Source organism: Podarcis liolepis (genome assembly GCF_965112155.1).
Source record: "Podarcis liolepis genome assembly, chromosome: 12".
Classification (NCBI taxonomy): Eukaryota; Metazoa; Chordata; class Lepidosauria; order Squamata; family Lacertidae; genus Podarcis; species Podarcis liolepis.
This window is the reverse complement of record NC_139563.1, coordinates 30,834,355-30,853,372: the sequence shown is the minus strand read 5'-3', so window position 1 is coordinate 30,853,372 and position 19,018 is coordinate 30,834,355. Positions and strand designations below refer to the sequence as shown.

The window sequence follows — 19,018 nt, the reverse complement described above, 5'->3', positions numbered from 1 at the left end:
AGTTTTTAACAAAACTTGCTCTTTAATGTCAACTCAGTACTGGATCCTAACAGCAGATTTGAACAAGTGCTACAATGTTTCAAGCTCAGATTTATTGCTCTTTAACAGATAATCTTAAAAAATATAGAGAGCGGGGGGTGGGATGTTGTTGCAGTTCACTCATAATTTTGTAGAGGAAGTGACCTTTGCTAGAATGGCCCCACAATTCACCCAAGAAAAGATTAACTGCCCTCTAGGGATGGGTTAATGATGCACTCTAGTTAATGTTTCCAAAGAACACTACATGCCCTCCTATTATACATACATCGTTTATTCAATAATTCATTTCTTTACGCGAGTCCTTAATGTTAGCAAATAAAATCCCCTTCATTAAGGCATCCTGTTAAACATGAAGTTGATTTTATTTGTTGTCAACATAATGTAAGGCAACATGAATTTTTAATAGTCCTTTTGCTAAAATAATTAAAGCTCCAAACTCATTTGCAAGCCTAGATGCCTTTTTCACTTTATGGCCCCCATACACAGGGCACGATTGGCAAAGCTGACTTTCCAGAAAACCCACGTTCACTTAACATGCTGTGTTTTGTGTGGCTCTGAAGCCGTAAGAAAGCTTTGGGTGTGGTATATATTCTTTGCTGCTTTCGGATCGTGAATACCGAAATACCAGATATACCAATGAGCAGATTATCAGTTCAAACAACCAAGTCTTTTTGTGCCATCACTTTGGGGCTTGGGTGAGGTTTATTAAAAACTATGCTGGGGCAGGAGATCCATTATTTGCGACCAAATAATCCTATACAAATCTTTAAGACTAAGGTTGTGGCATAATGTCGCAAATCCCTCTTGTTAATTAACTTCTTCATTAATACTTTTTGCATTATTGGACAGGTGACTGTTACTTAAAGGAGTGGGCAGAATGGAGCCTCTGTCAGTTGACCTGTGTAAATGGCGAAGATCTTGGCTTTGGGGGAATACAAGTTCGATCTCGAGCAGTGATCATTCAGGACCTAGATAATCAACACCTTTGCCCAGAGCAAGTTTTGGAAACAAGACAGTGTAATGGTGAGTGTTAAAATCTATAGGCAAGTGAGTGACAGTTTTAAAGTACAGTGGTACCTCTGGATGCAAACGGGATCCGTTCCGGAGCCCCGTTCACATCCTGAAGTGAACGCAACCTGCGTGCATGCGTGTGCATGGGTCGCGATTCACCGCTTCCGCGCATGCGTGAACAGCGACATCTGGAAGTAATGCGTTCTACCTATGCTTGCCTGACAGGTTATGTCAAATCATGTCACATGATTCCAGGTTGGTGGAATTCTCTAGAAATGGCCTCCTGGGCCAATTGTAGGTGCTGTCAGGCTAAACTAGGCCAAGGATTCCTCACTGCTGGTGAGGATAATGCTGAGCTAGATGAACCAACTCTGTAAAAACCAGTTCCCTATGTTTCTCTCAAGCCAAATGGAGGATTTCTGACTGTGCTACTGTTTCCAATTCAGATGGTCAGTGTTATGAATACAAATGGATGGCCAGCCCATGGAAGGGATCTTCTCGAACAGTATGGTGCCAAAGGTCAGATGGATTGAATGTTACAGGTAAGCGTTCTTCCCCTTTCACAATCTTGAACACACTGAACCTTTTTCAGAAAAAGTAGAAATATCTCTTTGCTATGATCTAGATTGGGGTGCTGTGTTGGGACCCCCAGCAGGGCTTGCTTGACATCAGGCAAAAGCCTTCCTTTTAACCTGGAATTTTGGCCCTTAATTTGAAGGGTCTAAAGTACTTGAGGCCTCTTTTAATGGGACAGGTTCTGCAACACCTGACTTTTATTTGTATTTATGTGGGGGCTTTGGGGGGGCGTTGATTTGTTGTAATTGGTTTTTAGTGTTTATATTGTGTTGTCAGTTGCTTTGGGTTGCTTCTGTGAGTAATAATAATGTCAGTGGTAGACACCATGTGATTAGTGTTTATGATTGCTTATGAAATTAGCGAATTCTTACACAACATTAATCCAGGGATTATTGACATGATAGGCTGCAAGAGGTTACTTAAGAGTCATTAAAGGATTGTTACGATCAGACTACAGGTATTAAAGTTCCACTGATATATGTGCTTCGGAGCTCATTGAAGTTTCTTACAAAATGTTAATGAGCACTTATGAAAGCTTGTGATTATTAGCTTTGCATTGGGTTCCTGAGAATAGCTAGTTACGGTGTAAGCCAAACCATAGCAAACTAGCTCCTTTAGCTTTGGATGTAATATGGATTGGGAGCGGTAGAGCACATCCATGGAACAGATTTCTACCACTTCTATATATTTGTTAGGTCAAAATTCAGCCAAGCCTAAAGCACTTCTATGTCTTGTTGATTTCAAAGAGATTAGCACACCTAAAACTGCTTCCCATTCAAGTCAGTGGGATTACATTTTGGCTGGGTTGTGTCTTCAAAGGTTTAGAATGGGCTTCTCAGCTGCTATCCTCAAAGCAGTTTCCAGCAATAAAAATGATGGATTGTACCCACTGTCAAGTTCGCCTTGGAGAAAAGCACTTCTACTCACACAACATGAGTTTTGCTCGTTCCCCACCACCACACACACCTGCGGCAGCTCTCCATGTAACATAGCAACTCTTAGGAGCAACTTTTCAGGGAAGTAAGTGAGCAGTGGAAACTGGCAAAAACCAGATATCCCACCTTGTGAGAGTGGAAGTGCTTTCTGCTAAGAGAAAGTTGCCATTGGATATAACCCTATAATTACTATGTAAAACTTTTTTAATATAAAAGCATATAATCATAACAATCGGCACAAACTAAGAAATAGCATTTGAAATAGCAACTCACCAGCTGCATCTCAGAGATCTACCTGAACATAAAATGTTTTTGCAGCTCCCACCCCACCCAACAAAAGAGGCTGCCAAAAGAGCACACTTGTGACAGGAGAAGTCTCATTTTTCAAGGGGCCACCACTAGAAAGACTACCTGCCTCAACACCAATGATTCTAACATCTGCATAAGGCTCTGGTTTTTAGAAAATGAGGAGAAATATATCTAGGATAAGGGGTGTGCCTGTATATATCTAGACTCAGGGCCCATCCACACTTTTGTTTATCCTGTGATTTCTAGTCATGGGTTAATTTGGTTTCTTTTTTGCCCCTCTGCTTTCCCCTGGAAAACCTGCTGATCACTGCTGAATTGGAACGGTCTGCAGAAAACCCAAGCGATGTTTTCCCCAATTCAGCTGTAAACAGTAGGATTTCCTATTGAAAGCAGTGGGGGTGGGGATTACAGCACTATTCACATAAGCTTTATTTCCTCATTCCAAGGCTAGGATTACCTCATGGATAGCCATTCTACACTGCTTTTTTTTTAACAGACATTATGTGCAGTCTTCTGAAAGTAAGAGGGCTAGGCCTAAAAACATTGCACTGATGCTGTAATGCTTCTCTGTAGCAGTGCCAGAATGTCTATGTGCTATCTTGAAGCTCACTCGGTTCAACTGCATTGACATTTGTATTTGTTTATAGAGCAGTGTTTCTCACATGTCCTACTTCTATCACAGCATAATGGTTTCGAGCGGCCTTCTTATATCCAAGTATTATTTTTACAGATACGTTAATTCAAAATGAAACGGGTGATGAAGCTGCTCTTTCCTCCTGCAGCCCCCCAGATGGCTGACATTTTGCATTAAGGGCATTTACAGGCATGTGCATCTTATTGCCAGGACATTCGGAATTTATTCCATTTCACTCGCCAGCTAGCAAGACTGATTTGGTTCTCTGCTAATCCCTTGGTTAACATACAGCTACCTAACTGCATCTAATTGCATCTGTTATTGTCAGGACTTCATCATTGTTTCTCACCAGTACATGGGCATGGCTGTTTCAGGATGCAGCAGCAAACTTATATTGAGTGGGCAGCTACATTGTACTGCTGAAGTTGTTTGAGGAAGAAATGGGCAAACTGGGTACTACTGAACGGTGGCAACAAGGATCCTGGCTCAAAACAATGATGAAAGCCTGTGCGTGCTTCTTTGGTTTAAAACAATAACTGTGCCACATACCTAACCTTCTAGCTACTGAGAATTAAGAGCAGAACACCAAGAAAGATCAATTCTTGAGAAGCAAAATATTTGTTTTCAGTTACTTGTTTCACTCTCGTCTTGAGCATGTTGTCTTGCCATGCATGCAACAGCCTTTAAGGAAGGGGATGGGGAACATGTGAGCCCCCCAAATACTGCTGGACTGCAATTCCAGCTATCTCTCATCCTTGGCCCTGCTGACTGGGACTGACCTGAGTTGGAGTCCAACAGCAACACCCCCCTCCTTTAAGATTGCATAGCACTATAAAGTATAAAGGTCTCGCCCTAAGGCAGGCATAGGCAAACTCTGCCCTCCAGCTACAACTCCCGTGATCCCTAGCTAAAAGACTAGTGGTCAGGGATGATGGGAATTGTAGTCTCAAAACATCTGGAGGGCTGAGTTTGCCTATGCCTGCCTTAAGAGATAATAATTCTCTTTTCCACTAAACAAGAACATTTCAGAGAAGCATGGAAAGTAAAAAACAAAACAAAACATGATGATGGGGTCTGAACTTTTTTTAGGAGATTGTCCATAAAAGTTGTTGAGCTTTTTTGGAAGATCACAGGTAAAAATCCCCCCCAAAAAAGAGGACATTGTGATGGGGGGCAGGCTTTTGTCAGGGAGGAGGCTTCTGCCGGGGGGGGGGCAGTGCAGAGCCTCAGTTAATTATTTTTAATGCTTTTCAATATGTTTTGAGGAGTTGGGGGGGGGAAAGCTGCCCCCTGCACCCCTTTGCTACACCCATGGGTCTATGCTAGTAGTATAAGAAAGCCAAACATACAGTGGAGACGGTGTTTCTCCCAAACGTTGCATGGTAACTTACCCCCTTCTTGCTTGGGGGGGGGCTGCAAATTTGCTCGGTGTTTGGAGGATCAAGACAAAGGACGTTCATCATGTAGTGAATATGTTTTCTCCCATGTATCATGTTTGACAATAGTACTGTTAGCGGCATTAAAGCCATCCTGCCAAGAACACAATTACCTCTCAAAGTTCAACATCCGTTATCCCCTGCACATTTTCACATACACAGCCAATTACCTGTGTGAGCCGTAAAGAAGAAAATGGCATCTGGCACACCGACATATTAATGAGACATAGAGCGATGCCAGTAAATCCACCCGTTGCTGTGTCCTTCCTCGGAGAAACTGCGAAGGAGTGGGAGAGCATCCTCTTCCATTATGGGATGTCACTTTTCCTAGCTGCAGCAATTAGCTTCCTCGGTTCAGAGGCACAGTTGTGTCAAAATGTGATTTGTTTTGTTCTGCAGGAGGCTGCTTAGTGATGCGCCAGCCAGATGTTGACAGGTCATGTAAGCCACCGTGCAGCCAGCCCTATTCTTACTGTAGTGAGGTATGTGCTACTGTATCATAACAAGCCACCCATCCAGCATGTGGCTCCAGTCACATGCTGGTGCATGATATTGAATTGTGGGGACTGCAGCGTTCTTAAGATGCTTAGCTGCAAGTAAAATCTCAAAAGGGAACCCCAATACTTCTTGGAGATAAAAAATAATGTTTGAGCTAGTTGGTCAATATTTGGAAGCTGGGTGGACATAGCTAAACCTCTCCCCACTGCCTCTGGGAAATCTTCCCCCCACCACAGCTTTTCCGTGGTAGAGAGTGGCCCTTTTTAAATTGCTCCATGACACATCATGTAGTGCTCAGCGATGTGTGGATTTGCAACTGTATGTAAAACGCTTGTTCCTCTGCAGACCAGAACATGTGCGTGTGAAGAAGGGTACACAGAAGTAATGTCTTCTGATGGCACACTTGAGCAGTGCACTCTCATCCCGGTGGTAGTCATCCCCACAGTGGACGACAGAAAGGGAGATGTAAAAACCAGTCGAGCTGTAAACCCCACACAGCCATCTAATCCCCAATCAGGACGAGGAAGGACTTGGTTCCTGCAGCCTTTTGGACCAGGTGAAGTCTCGCATGCTAGTGCTGCTAAGTGCTTTTGTAGAACGCGGTGGGTTTTTCTGGCCTCTGCACAATTTTAATGCAGGAAGAGCCAACAGCTTATCCCCTCTGTTAACAGCATGAATAAGAAGTGGTATAAAAAGTTAAAGGCAAAGGACCCCTGACAGTTAAGTCCAGTTGCGAACGACTCTGGGGTTGCGGCACTCATCTCGCTTTAGTGGCCGAGGGAGCTGACGTTTGTCCGCAGACAGTTTTTCTGGGTCATGTGGCCAGCATGACTAAGCTGCTTCTGGTGAAACCAGAGCAGCGCACGGAAACACCGTTTACCTTTCCACTGTGGTACCTATTTATCTACTTGCACTTCGATGTGCTTTCGAACTGCTAGGTTGGCAGGAGCTGGGACTGAGCAATCGGAGCTCACCCCGTTGCGGGGATTCGAACCACCAACCTTCCAGTTGGCAAGCCCTAGGCTCAGTGGTTTAGACCACAGCACCACCTTTGGTTATTATCTTTTAGTTCTTTGTGTACTCATACACTTGTACTGATCGTTCTTTAACTAAAAGTGTTAGATTTCAGAATGAAACTTAAATTGAATAAGCAGGCACAGGCTTGAAGTAGAAGTTGCCCCTCTGACTGCCAGCCCCTAAACACATTCACTGACTGGGAAGGTGTTGTGTAGCTTGATCAATAGTGTTAATGGGAATCTAGTTCGGTGGGGGGAGAAAGTTCTGTAATATCACCTCTCTGGGCTCTAGGCACATACTGTATTTTTTCTGAATCTTATCAGTCCTTGATTACCACTGGAGTTCACAGAATGAACAGGGCAGGTTTTGCTCTTCACTCTCTGGCCCTTTTTGTATTGACACATTGCACACTGATGTTGCAAGGAAAGGTGCTATGTCAGATAAGCAATTTCATGCAGCATCCAAGATGCGATATGGAACGATATCACTAACCATACCTGTGTGAAAGCCTTTTTATTAAAACAAGCTTTAAAACTTCTTTTGTTGAGTACTAACTTGCAGACTAATGACTAACATTCATTCTTTTTAGATGGGAAGCTGAAGACCTGGGTTTATGGTGTAGCTGCTGGTGCATTTGTTTTGCTCATCTTTATTATTTCTATGGTATATCTAGCCTGGTGAGTTCTTTAGTCATTTATTATTTTTGGGACTAGTGTTCCCCAAGCTGATGGCCTTCCAGCATTGTGGACTGCAACCACCATTCATGCCTAACTTTTGACCAGGCTGACTGGGGCTCATGGGACCTGGAGCCCTAATAACATTTGGAAGGCATCAGGTTGAGGAAGGCTATTTTAGACTATAAAAGTAGTGAGCATGATCCATCCATGTATATTCCTACAGTTTTGCCCCAAATCAGTTTATTCTACCCACCTTAGTAATGTCTATTAAGTGATCATTGCAAAACTAGTTTTTATTGCCACAATGTGATCCAGCCTTTTTTGCTATTTTTATCTGTTTGTTCTACATTTCATTGTTGTTGCTGGATTTTTTTCAGCAAAAAGAAAAGGGGAAAAGGTACTTGATTTTAATAACAATAACAATAACAATGCCTATGCTTTTTGTTTTTAAATTCACTTAAGAAGATATGACAACACCATCTGTATTTGTACTGAACCTGTTGTATTAATGTAGGTGGGTTATAAGGCTATTTAAGTTTATGTTGGGCCCAACATTACAGTGAAGCTACAATCTACAACTTTTTGTTGCTGGGTTTTCTATCTAATCTTTGCTCAAATCCAGAAAAGACCATTCAAAATTACTGGATACAAATATGAGTTGGATGTTAGCTTTCATCAGAACTTTGACTTGAATCAGACAATTAGTAAGTGCAACAGCCAAGTACTGTATTTTTTGCTCTATAAGACGCACCTTTCCCCTCCTAAAAAGTAAGGGGAAATGTATGTGCGTCTTATAGAGTGAATACAGGTGGGAGGCTCTGCTCAGCGCTCCCTTTAAACAGCCGTGTGGAGCATGTGTGCGGCTCTTGGGGGCTTTTACCCGAGGAGGGAGAAGGGCTGCCCTTCTTCCTCCTCGGGGAAAACCCCCAAGAGCCACACACACACTCCACACGCTCTTTAAAGGAAGCGCGGCTCTTGGGAGAGCCTTAGCTGCGCGCAACCTCTCCCGGGCAGGGGATGAAGGCCAGTGCTGTGCTGCGATCCCGCTGGCTGTCCTGTCTTCTAGCTTAGCCGCGCGAAGCCTCCGCAGGGCAGCGGGGAGCCTTTATCCCGCTGCCCTGCAGAGGCTTCACATGACTATCCCTGGCTTTTGCAAGGAGGTGCAAAAGCCAGGGATAGCTGCGCTCCCTTTAAAGAGCGTGCGGCTCTTGTGGGAGGTGGGGGAAGTGACAGAGCATGGCTCTCTCACTTCCCCCACCTCCCACAAAAGCCCCCAAGAGCCGCGCGGAGCGTGTATGCTGCTCTTGGGGGCTTTTTCTCAATGAAGGAGAAGGGCAGCCCGTCAGTGACTCCCTCCTCAGGGAAAAGCCTGCAAGCACCGCACACACGCTCTACATGGCTCATGAAAGGGAGTGCTGAGCAGAGCCTGAGATGCATTCCCCCTCTAAAAACTTGCATTCCCCCTCTAAAAACGTATGGTCTTATGGTCAGGTGTGTTTTATGGAGCGAAAAACATGGTTATCTATTTTTCACTGTTAACAGTTAAATCTTAACTCACATGGGAAATGCTTTTAATTTTGGCCCAGATAAGTAATGTTGTTTTGACCACTTTGTGATCTGAATTTTTAAAGTTGGTTTTTCCTCCCCTCCCATGTTGCAGCAAAAAGCCAAAGAAGCCTCAAAGAAGACAGAACAACCGTCTCAAACCTTTAACGCTGGCTTACGATGGAGATGCAGATATGTAAAATAATGACTTTCCATTGACTTTAGTCTCTTGAAACTGTAGTGTTCAAAGACAACACATATGTGTGTACGTTACTGAGATGTTACACCACAAGACAAAAAAAAAAAGACTTCACAATGGCCATGGATATTCCAAGAAACATGCTTTGTTCTAGACCATCAGTCAGTACAGCAAATTATGGTGGCAAATTTATCTTGTTAGCACAGCAGCAGGAATCTTAATGTGGCCTTCTTTGAAACTTATGAAGTGCAAAACCGCTTGTGTCTCCAGCCCATTGTATATGACCTAATATTGACATCTGAGTGTCTTGATGCCAGAACTATCTGCTGCATTAAGCTAATGTAGTCAGTAAGCATGAGGAGATCATACCAAGATGTCTATAATGCTTGATATACAATTTATATACTCCGTTGCACCATATGTATTAACTTGTCAAATGATATACTGGCTAAAGGGGCATTTTAGAGCTTAGCAACATGTTAACTTTAACTGACAATAGCAACCCAATGAGCAAGTTCTGGCATTTTGGCAGAGGAGGGTAGGTTTTCTTAACCTCTTTCCTAGGATGCAGGCTTGCAAAAGACTCTGTCCTATACTACCAGTTCCAGGTACTAAAGCGCCATATAGACACACTTATCAAGGAGAGAAGCATTTTCAGGTTCAATGTTTTATAGAGGTTGTCTGGAAATTAATATCCGTGTGTAATAAGTTTTTACTTTCTCTTACTTTCAAACTGTTGCCTGCAACTTTTTTGCTACATGGAAGGCAATTTTTTGCACTATATTAGTGCAGCATGATATGCACTTATTACCTAGTATTGCCATAGAAACTGCCTCTTTTCAGAAAAGGATGAAGGAAAGGATGCGGCAAATCGCATCGCACAGACGTTTATCAGTAAGTTCTTGAGTCCTGTTGAGAGTAGAGCTCAGTTTCTGGACTGTGACTGGATCAAACCAGCTAATGCAAGTACTGTTTATACCATTTCTTGTAACAGCAGCTGTTTTGTAGTCAATACCATGGCAGTAACATTAAGTGTCTACTTTCTGATTCTGTCCAACTTCTACAGATAATAGATTTTCAAGTTGATTTCTAATTACTTTGAAGGTTGTTTACAACTAGATTTTTATATTGCTAACTTTGTAAAAAAAGAAAGAAAGAAAAAAAGTGGTTGCCCACTAATCTTGGGGGAAATACTTATCTAAACAATAATCCAATATTTTCAAGCTGAAAGATGCAAAATATCTGTTTATTTTTCTCCTGCTAATGCACTGCTGAAGAATCAATAAGCACTCTTTCCATTTGAAATAACCTGGTGTAGTCTTGACTGATTCCACCCCACCCCATCCTGACTCAAGAAATATTTTTTAAATTCTTAAACATTATTGTCCAACTGCCTAGTTGAATTGTGGGGGCTCTATTTCACTCTCAGAGCTTCCTTGCCTATTGATTTCAATGGATAGAACTGATCAAGAATTCCTTTGAATGAGACACAGCCAACCTAAACCGCTCCGTGAATATTCAAAACTGTACAACTCCTTTATCATATTTCTGGCAATTACAGCTGCTTAATCTCTAGTAACCTTTTCCATTCCAATGGGTTTTTGGTGTATTAACTTACAATATGAAGCCCCTTTAGCCGCTAGAAATCCTCAACCTTTGCAAAATGTAAGGTCAATATTTAAAGACATCATCTATGTCTGTCTAGTTGCAGGTTAATGAGCAATACAATTAATAAACTTTATCAGGCATTCATTACACATTAATGATTTTAGTTCTAATTTCTCAGGTTTGTATCAATAAGCTAAATCATTCCTAATGCACCCCGCTATATTGCCCGTTGATAAAAGTCAATACTCTCAGCTGTTTCATGCAAATATGGCTACCTAGACAGGAAAGATATGCATTTATTTTTAGCATTGGTTCACAATTACAACGTCAGAGTGTCTGATCTCATGCTGCTTTTCGTTTGTTTGTTTTTCGAAATGAAGATTTATCATAACATGTGAATCTGTTATTAGCAGTAAAATAACATGAACACAAGGGTTATTCCAAGCAACCTTGAGAAAAGTTCAAAATAAGTGGATATAAAACACAGCCAATTTACTGATATTAAATGTTGAGAAACTGACTAGCAAATTGAATGAATGGTTAGTTGAACTTTTACTACATTATCTGTGCAATCCTATGCATGCTTACTTGGAAGTAAGTCCCACGGTGTTTGGTGGGACATGCTCCCAGGTAGGGATTGCTTCACAAGACATGTGCATCTTCAATTTACATTACAGGGTGTAAAAAAAAAGGGGGAAAAGATGCACAAAGGATGTTCTTTAATTGTAAAAAGAAAGAATTATTTTAAAAGATTATTGAGAGGAAGGCTGTAGGAAGCCCACAATTGCAATCTGGATTATGTTAAATCTAGAGATCAGAATGGTAGCACTGAAACAGGAATATAAGAAGTATCTGTATAAAAATAAGTTGCTTTTAAGATGTGTTTCTACAAATCCAGTGCCTAAAGCAGCCACTTCGGTAGATTGTTAGTTTGTGAAAATAATGTTTTCAGTGACCAATTCTCTTTGATCCATTCCAAAAATAGCTGACTAGACATTTTCTTCTTATTGTGGAGGTTTGTAATTTCTGTTTTAAAATGGTGGGTTTTAAAAGATTGTTACGTCTGCTTTGAGAACTAGAACAATTCTTCTTCAATGTTTGCTGGTTCTGAACAAGCCTGATTATATTTGTTACGGTCTCTGGATCTTAAAATCCTCATCCTATCACAGAAATTTTAAGCATCTTTTTTTTCAAATTCAGCACTACATACACAAAACGATTTCAGCAATTCTGTAATCATCACTGTAAAAAAAAAAATCACTGGAAGGAAACAGATCTGTCTTTTTACCTTTTGTAAATTGTGCTCACCCAAAGTTTAAAAAAATTATTTTGCCTAACTTAATTTACTTGAAAATATTTTTTTTTTTTGGTAGAGTATGGAGGCAACTGTCTGGGGAAAATTTGCTTTTTGTTAATTTGTAAATGGTGTAATGCATTTTTATTTTTTAAATTATGTATATTTCTTTCTTTTTTTAATGCACAAAATGTTTATGTACTACTGCAAATTTGTGTATATTGTCACCAAACATTATTCAGTTAATGCAGATCACATGTGAAAATGTAAAAAGTCCTTACATTTTCATATGGGAGATTTGTACATAACTGCGGTAATGCAGACAATAAATATTAACAGAAAACTGGGGTGTCTTCGTCATAACTGAAATGTTATCTGGTCACGGAGTAACAACAAACATCACCTTTTCAGTACTGAAAGATGTGAGGTACCTGAGTGCTGCACACCACTGTGCCTGTTAAGACCAAGAAAATAAAACAAATCCAGTAAGACCTTTTGGATCATGGAAGCTAGAATAAGGATGCTCAGCTGAATGGGGCCCAGATGAGAATTTCAATGCAATATAGAGCTGTCCGCTATGTGCATAGAAGCTTACTTCTGTGGTGACATCACCTTTGTGGGATCAGTGTGAATGTGTGACATAGAAGCAGGAGGGAGGGATATCTCAAGCTTGTCGTTAGCAGAAAACCTTACAATGTCCTTTAAAAAGAAGAAGAAAAGTCCTTTTCCTCCACCTCCCAGAGAAAAGATGGTGATAGGCTTTAGATAAAATATGGAATCACTTTTATCATACCTTTCTTTTTTCCTGTTCTGGGCCAAAGGCTTCAAGTTCATCAACCTCTTGCTCCAAACTGCCTCCAGAAATTTCTGCATGCTCTGGAATAACAAAATTCGCAAATGATTGGCATAGTTTAGCATGTATGGAGAGAATGTTAATACTCTTGACAGGAAGACACATGGCATATTGTGTACTCCCCTCCCCTCTTTGGTATCCCTTCCTGCTGGACCACTTTTCTTCCATTCCTAACGTGATAAGAACAGATGGCCCTTTCCCCCCTCAGCTGGATATTTGCTTCGCTTTTATTGATCGCTCTGACAGCTTTAATCCACTTCGGAGGCGGGCAGCCTCAGCTTTAATTGGCTATAATGTTATTAGAATGGTGTTCATATGACAGCTTTTAAAAAGCATCAAGCCCAAAAGGTCGTTGAGTGCAAATAATGCACTTGAAATACGTCCTTAGGGTGACTTCAGGTAACCAAGGTTCCTCCCCATGCAAGCTATATTCTGCCATTTCTTGTGAATGCAAATATGTGGTGGGATTTCCACAGACCAAAAAGGGCACTGTGTGTAGTTGACACTGGCAGCACAACGCTACAACGAAGCCACACAGTCTAGCTTTCCAGAGGCAAACCCACATTATGTGCCAGACAATGGTTACAGTACAGCTCAAAAACAAGATGCAGAGAGGCAAAGCCATATGGAAATATCCTTTGACTTCAGTCAGGAGGTCACTTAGCTTGACAAAAACAGTCCCACATTAAGCAGACCTGTGGGACTGCAGGCAACACAAACATTTTGGACATCATGCCTGCTGAATACAAATGTTTGTTCCATCTACCAGAGTGAACCTTTGACCACCGTTTAAAGCAGAACATAGTGTGGATCAGATTGTTATGCTGAGATATGATACGAACCTGTGGTTCCGGTAAGGGGCAGCATAATCTGTCATGCAATTCGATACCAAATTAATAAGATCTTTCTCTTCCCCCAGTCAGAGTTGACTTTTAAACACTTCTCCCAAAGTGGTTTCCTACTGTCTCTGGAGGAATATTTCCGTTCCCATTCTGTCTCTCAAATATCCCTGAACATGCTGACATCAAAGGCATTTTAAAAAGTCACTAATGATTGTGTATTTCAAGGACCATTTCCTTTCATTTCTTTCTTGTGTCTCCCAAAAGAAGACAGAAGCGGAAGATGACATGATAAAGAACACCGTGTGAGCTTCAACTTAACACCACTCTAAGAGGGAGTTCTGAAAGTAAAGAGCCAAACTTCTCCCCATCATAAAGGGGAGGGGGGCAAGAGGGTCCACCAGCTTTTGTTGCTTTTGATGCAATCCAATTAGTTAAACAGAGACCTACTGCTGAACAAAGTGAATCACAAGTCACTCCTAAACTTTGACTAGGAAAACCCTAAAGCAGGTATTTATAGCTAGGTTCAATGTGAATCAAAGCAGGGCTTAGATTCAAAAGCGTCCCATTAGGAAGAAAGGGCCTCAACTGTGATGGGGGGGGGGGGAGGTGAGAGACGTGGACCGATAAAACAACCTAGAAGCCATCAAAGCAAACTAAATGAAAAGATTAATGAAGTCCAGGTGTAAATGAAAGCACGTCTCCAGCAGGTTTTAATGAAGCTCGTGTAGTAAAGAGGATGGGTGGAGTGTTAGTATGAAAATTGCATTGAAAACAACTATTAAACAAAAAAACCTAGGAGTGTTTCAGGAGTGCCAAGGAAAGGATTTTGAATAATTTTCAAATATACACAGAATATAATGATGCTGAGAACCAAATTCCCAAGCCCAGGTCAGCCTTGGCACAGCTCCCAAGTTTACTGGAGAAAAGTTGTCCGAGGACAGTTCTTTGTATTTGCGTTCTGGGGTTGGAGAGATAACTGGAATAAGACCTAAAGCATACCAGCTTTCCCATACCATGAAGTCAAAGATAGGAACTGATCCCCAAGCTGAACGATATGGCAGGGTGTTTGTACTTTTCAATTTTCAGCTATTAACACACCTTATTTTCACCTCCCCAATTTACAAAGGGGCATGTACATTCCTCCTTTTGCTGCAAGGCCATGCATGCAGGGCAACCTTCACACCTCTTACCGGCTGCTCTTACTGGCACACATAGTGTCAGGCTTCAGGGACTCGGCTCCCCCCCCCCCCCCGCCTTTGGCCATAGATAAGCAGAAGAAAGCGAAAGGAGTCTTGTACCAGTTAGAAATTTTAATTATCACAGCAAGAACAAAGAATCCATTCCTTGGAATGAAGGTGCTCCCAATTAAGGTTTCCACTCACTCCCCCCCTTGTCTCCCCTGTCACTTCCGCGTCTTGCAACCTGATCTCGCAACCACTGTGCTTTCTGTGCAGACATCTTATCTGTTCTCCTTGACCTTGAACTGAGTGGATGGACACTTTCCAGTGAAAGGGAGTCTGTTAACTCTCTTTCTCCTGGTTCTCCTCCTCCTAGCTGTTCCCCACCCAGTACTTCCCAGCTTCTGCCTTCTGCACTATGTCCCCCTGCAAACCACTGTTCCAAATCAATACTACTTCCCTGCTCCAGGGAAGATTCAGGATCCTGATCAGACGCACGGGGAGGGGGAGGCGCCCACCATTCCTTCTCAGCACGGTCCCTGACACACAGATACTTTGTGATCAGAAACATTACTTTCTCTACAACCAGGTACACAAGCTGCTGTGAACATTCATTAGTGCACCAGAGTCACAAGTGCCACTGGTTTGTTCTTCCAATGAGCATGCACTCAAATCCCAAGCACAAAGCAATATTGTTCCTAGTACTTTAGTTTCTCAATTGTGGTTTTGCGGGGGGGGGGGGAGAGGGGAGAGAATAGTTTGCAAGTGAGAAACTGGAGCTTATTAAGTATTCCCATAGGCTCTGATCCAATTCTCCTAGCAGGTAACCCCAGTTAGATATTTGGGACAGTGCCGGTTAGTGGCTTGGTGATTAAGAAAGAGGAAAGGGGAATTCTATCCAGCTCTTTCCCTTCCTAAGCAGCTAATTGCTGCTACTGCATATCTAACACAGCTCATACCTTCTGATGTTATACAGGTACAAATAAATGTGTGTGTGAGAGAGAGACAATGGATACATAAACAGATACCCTATTCCATGGGTAGGCAACCTAAGGCGGCCCAATCGCTTTCTCAATCTGGCCTGCAGACGGTCTGGGAATCAGCGTGTTTTTACATGAGTAGAATGTGTGCTTTTATTTAAAATGCATCTCTGGGTTATTTGTGGGGCATGGGAATTCGTTCATATATATTTTTCAAAATATAGTCCGGCTCACCACATGGTCTGAGGGACGGTGGACCAGCCCAAGGCTGAAAAAGGTTGCTGACCCCTGCCCTATTCTCATAACAAGGAATGCTATCTAAGACATTCCTCAATTCTATATTCTGTCAGCTGTCCACTACATTAATTTACTCTCTCCACCAGTTATCCTGCAAAAATTTCTGAAGCATGAAGTATGGATTTAGTAATGTTTCATACAATGGCTTAGTAATTTAGTAATGTTTTATACAATGGCTAATCTCACAACAAATAATCTGTACTTCCTACAGAATAGCTGCAAGCTGAAGCACACACTGCAGTCTTAATGAAGGGTTGACTTTAGATTATGGGCAGTCCCTGTGACCTGCATGGGGCCACCTTAGTGTCACTGTCTCCATTGCTCACTTCTTCTTGCCCTCTGCTTTAGATTAGTGTTGCAGAGATAAGACATGTGAAGGCCTTGGAAGGTGCCTGATACCAACTTTGGCCCCTGCCCTTGCATTTATTATCAGAATAAATAATAGAGGCTGAAAGAAAAACAAGTGTGCAAGGAATCCAAACAGGTCATCTACAGAATCTTCCCAAGAGGCAAAACTAGTGATTTATCAGTTACATGTGCCAAACACACAGAGGTATCCCTTAAAATACAAGTTGGAACTGCTTGCCTTTGTATTGGGGCCTGTGGATATAGGGCATATCTTGACTGTCACTATTTTGTGAAATTGCATACCTGAACTTAAGGTTTGCGCATGTAAAGTGGATTAAGGCAACTCAATCACCCTAGCAGAACAAAACCAATGGGAAAAAAACCACATCACAGGCTTCTTCCAGATTGGAAAATGACTAGGTAATTCATTGAAAAGTGAGGGATACACTGGGTTAAAAGTGAGTGGGGCTGGCCCTGATTCTGTTCTCTCAGAATTGTAGGTATTAGCATTTCACGATTAAGGGTCAAGCATGGCTGCTTTCAAACTATGGGCTAAAAACTAGAAGGAGAAAGTACATACCTGTGGGAGCATCCTGGAAAACCACAGGCCCCTTTCTTTGCAAAAGGACAAATTGTCGATTATCCTGCAAAGAACGAGAAAGCAAGCAGCATTTGACTGCGAGATCAAAAATGTGTCATGGGAGTTCTCTTCCAATTGTCTGCTACAGACCCTATTTGGTCTCTATAGGACTATTACAGGGGAGCAACTCTGATGGGAACAGCACAAGTAAATTACTGACTGATTGAAGAAGAAGTGGCAGATAACTGAAGTGTTTCCTGCCTCCACTGAAAGTATAGAAGATGTGCTCAGAATGCACTTTAGAAAGCAATTCACAATGTCTATCAGCCTTTCCCAACGTGGTGCCCTCCAGATGTTTTGAACTGCAACTCACATCAGCCTCAACCTGCATAATCTTGCTGGCTGCAGCTAGTGGGAGTTGTGGTCTAAAATGTCTAGAGGACATGAGGAAGGCTGGTGTGTATGCAACTGGGAACAGAGCATATCTGGGGTAACAGCTGGCTCACTTACTTCCAACAGAATTTTATAGGTCTTTGGCATTAATTAAGTTCTGTGTTAGAATCAGGGGACATGGGAGTATGATTTTGCTCTTCTACTAACCACTTTAAGTGAATACACTGTAACTACAGCACATACCTAGTAGCAAACAAATGGGTGGGGAATCTTCCCCTTCCCCAATGTTGTTGTTGGGATGTTAGGGGAGGGGTAGTACCTCTGGTGGGGGGGTACACTGTGCTCCTTCTGGGGTAGTCTGTCCACCTTTGGTCCCCATGCTGCACTCAGTGCTCACCTGTGGCTCCACAAAGCTGTTGGCATGTGACTACAGCCACATCCCAAGAACAGCTTAGACTGGCTGGCTAAACCAGGTGAGGGTAGCCAATGGGTCTCAAACCCTCAGTGAGGTAGGGGACCCCCCCCTGCATGTGAAGACAGGCTCTAGTGGATTGAGCAGACAAGACCAAAAGCGGGTCTCTCTTGAGACAGACGGATGCCAGCAACAGCTTCCAGCATCCCTGACTATTGGTTTATGCTGTCTGGGACTGATGAGCTGGGGACCAACAACATTGGGGGGGGGGACACAGGTTCCAAATTCCTAGTGTAAATAATCTAATTCTTGTCTGAAGAACTTGGTCCAGCTTCTTACAGCATTTTGTAGGGGGCAGGCCAGCACACCCACTCCTACATTTATTCCACTTTGAGGACAGGGTGAAAATTCTAAGACTTATTCCTCTGGAGGGTGGTGTTACCTTTTAACTATGAAGATAAGAGATGAAAGGGGGGGACTTTAAGCACTTCATATTTAAAAGGTCTTTTAAAAAATGTTTGACTTCCTATATTTTAATGTTTGATGCTTTATTGTGTTTTTATATGTGCTGGAAGCTGCCCAGAACGGATGGGGAAACCCAGCCAGAACGGTGGGGTATAAACAAAAGAATAACTATAATGTCAGAAACCCCACACCCCTGAAAGCTGCTCAGCATTTCCCTCCTCCCACACTTCTCCAGGGAGACTAATGGTCCAATAAAAAGGAGATATTCAGCCTAGTCCTCAAATGATCATACCGTATTTTTCGCCCCATAGGACGCACTTTTTCCCCTCCAAAAATGAAGGGGAAATGTGTGTGCGTCCTATGGGGTGAATGCAGGCTTTCGCTGAAGCCTGGAGAGCGAGAGGCATTGGTGCGCACCGACCCCTCTCGCTCTCCAGGCTTCAGGAAGCTATCCGCAAGCCTTGCAAGCCCAGCAGGAGTTCCCGCGGGCTCACAAGGCTTGCGGGCAGCAGCCTGCAGCCATGGCGAGTGCCAGCAAGCCTTGCGCGCCCGGCAGGAGGTCCCGCCGAGCGCGCAAGGCTTCAGGCGAGTGTCCGCAAGCCTTGCGCGCCCGGCAGGAGGTCCCGCCGGGCGCGCAAGGCTTGGGGTGGCAGCCTGTTGCCTGAAGCACGGGGAGCCCTCCGGAGGGCTCCCCGTGCTTCGGGCGAGTGTCCGCAAGCCTTGCGCGCCCAGCAGGAGGTCCCGCCGGGCGCGCCCGGCTTGGGGCGGCAGCCTGCAGCCCGAAGCACACGGAGCCCTCCAGAGGGTGCCCCGTGCTTCGGGCAGGCGTGCGCAAGGCTTGGGGCAGCAGCCGCGGCGGGGGGGTGGGGGATAATTTTTTTTAATTCATTCC

General features: G+C 43.0%; 1 protein-coding gene across 14 annotated transcripts in view; it reads left to right on the top strand.

Annotated features, from left to right (window-relative positions):
- The window catches only part of THSD7A (thrombospondin type 1 domain containing 7A), a 269,706-nt gene extending 257,585 nt beyond the window's left edge, over positions 1 to 12,121 (top strand). For 6 of the 14 annotated variants that reach the window (XM_083467769.1, XM_083467767.1, XM_083467771.1 and 3 more), the window contains 6 exons: positions 889 to 1,062; positions 1,497 to 1,592; positions 5,340 to 5,422; positions 5,784 to 5,994; positions 7,045 to 7,132; positions 8,793 to 12,121. In XM_083467769.1, the coding sequence (XP_083323895.1) occupies positions 889 to 1,062; positions 1,497 to 1,592; positions 5,340 to 5,422; positions 5,784 to 5,994; positions 7,045 to 7,132; positions 8,793 to 8,877 (737 nt within the window). In that variant the 3' untranslated portion in view covers positions 8,878 to 12,121. Of the gene's footprint in view, positions 1 to 888; positions 1,063 to 1,496; positions 1,593 to 3,600; positions 3,694 to 5,339; positions 5,423 to 5,783; positions 5,995 to 7,044; positions 7,133 to 8,792 lie in introns of all 14 variants that reach the window. The other 8 variants (XM_083467764.1, XM_083467773.1, XM_083467763.1 and 5 more) reach the window with 2 other exon arrangements.
- Positions 12,122 to 19,018: the final 6,897 nt, after the last annotated feature.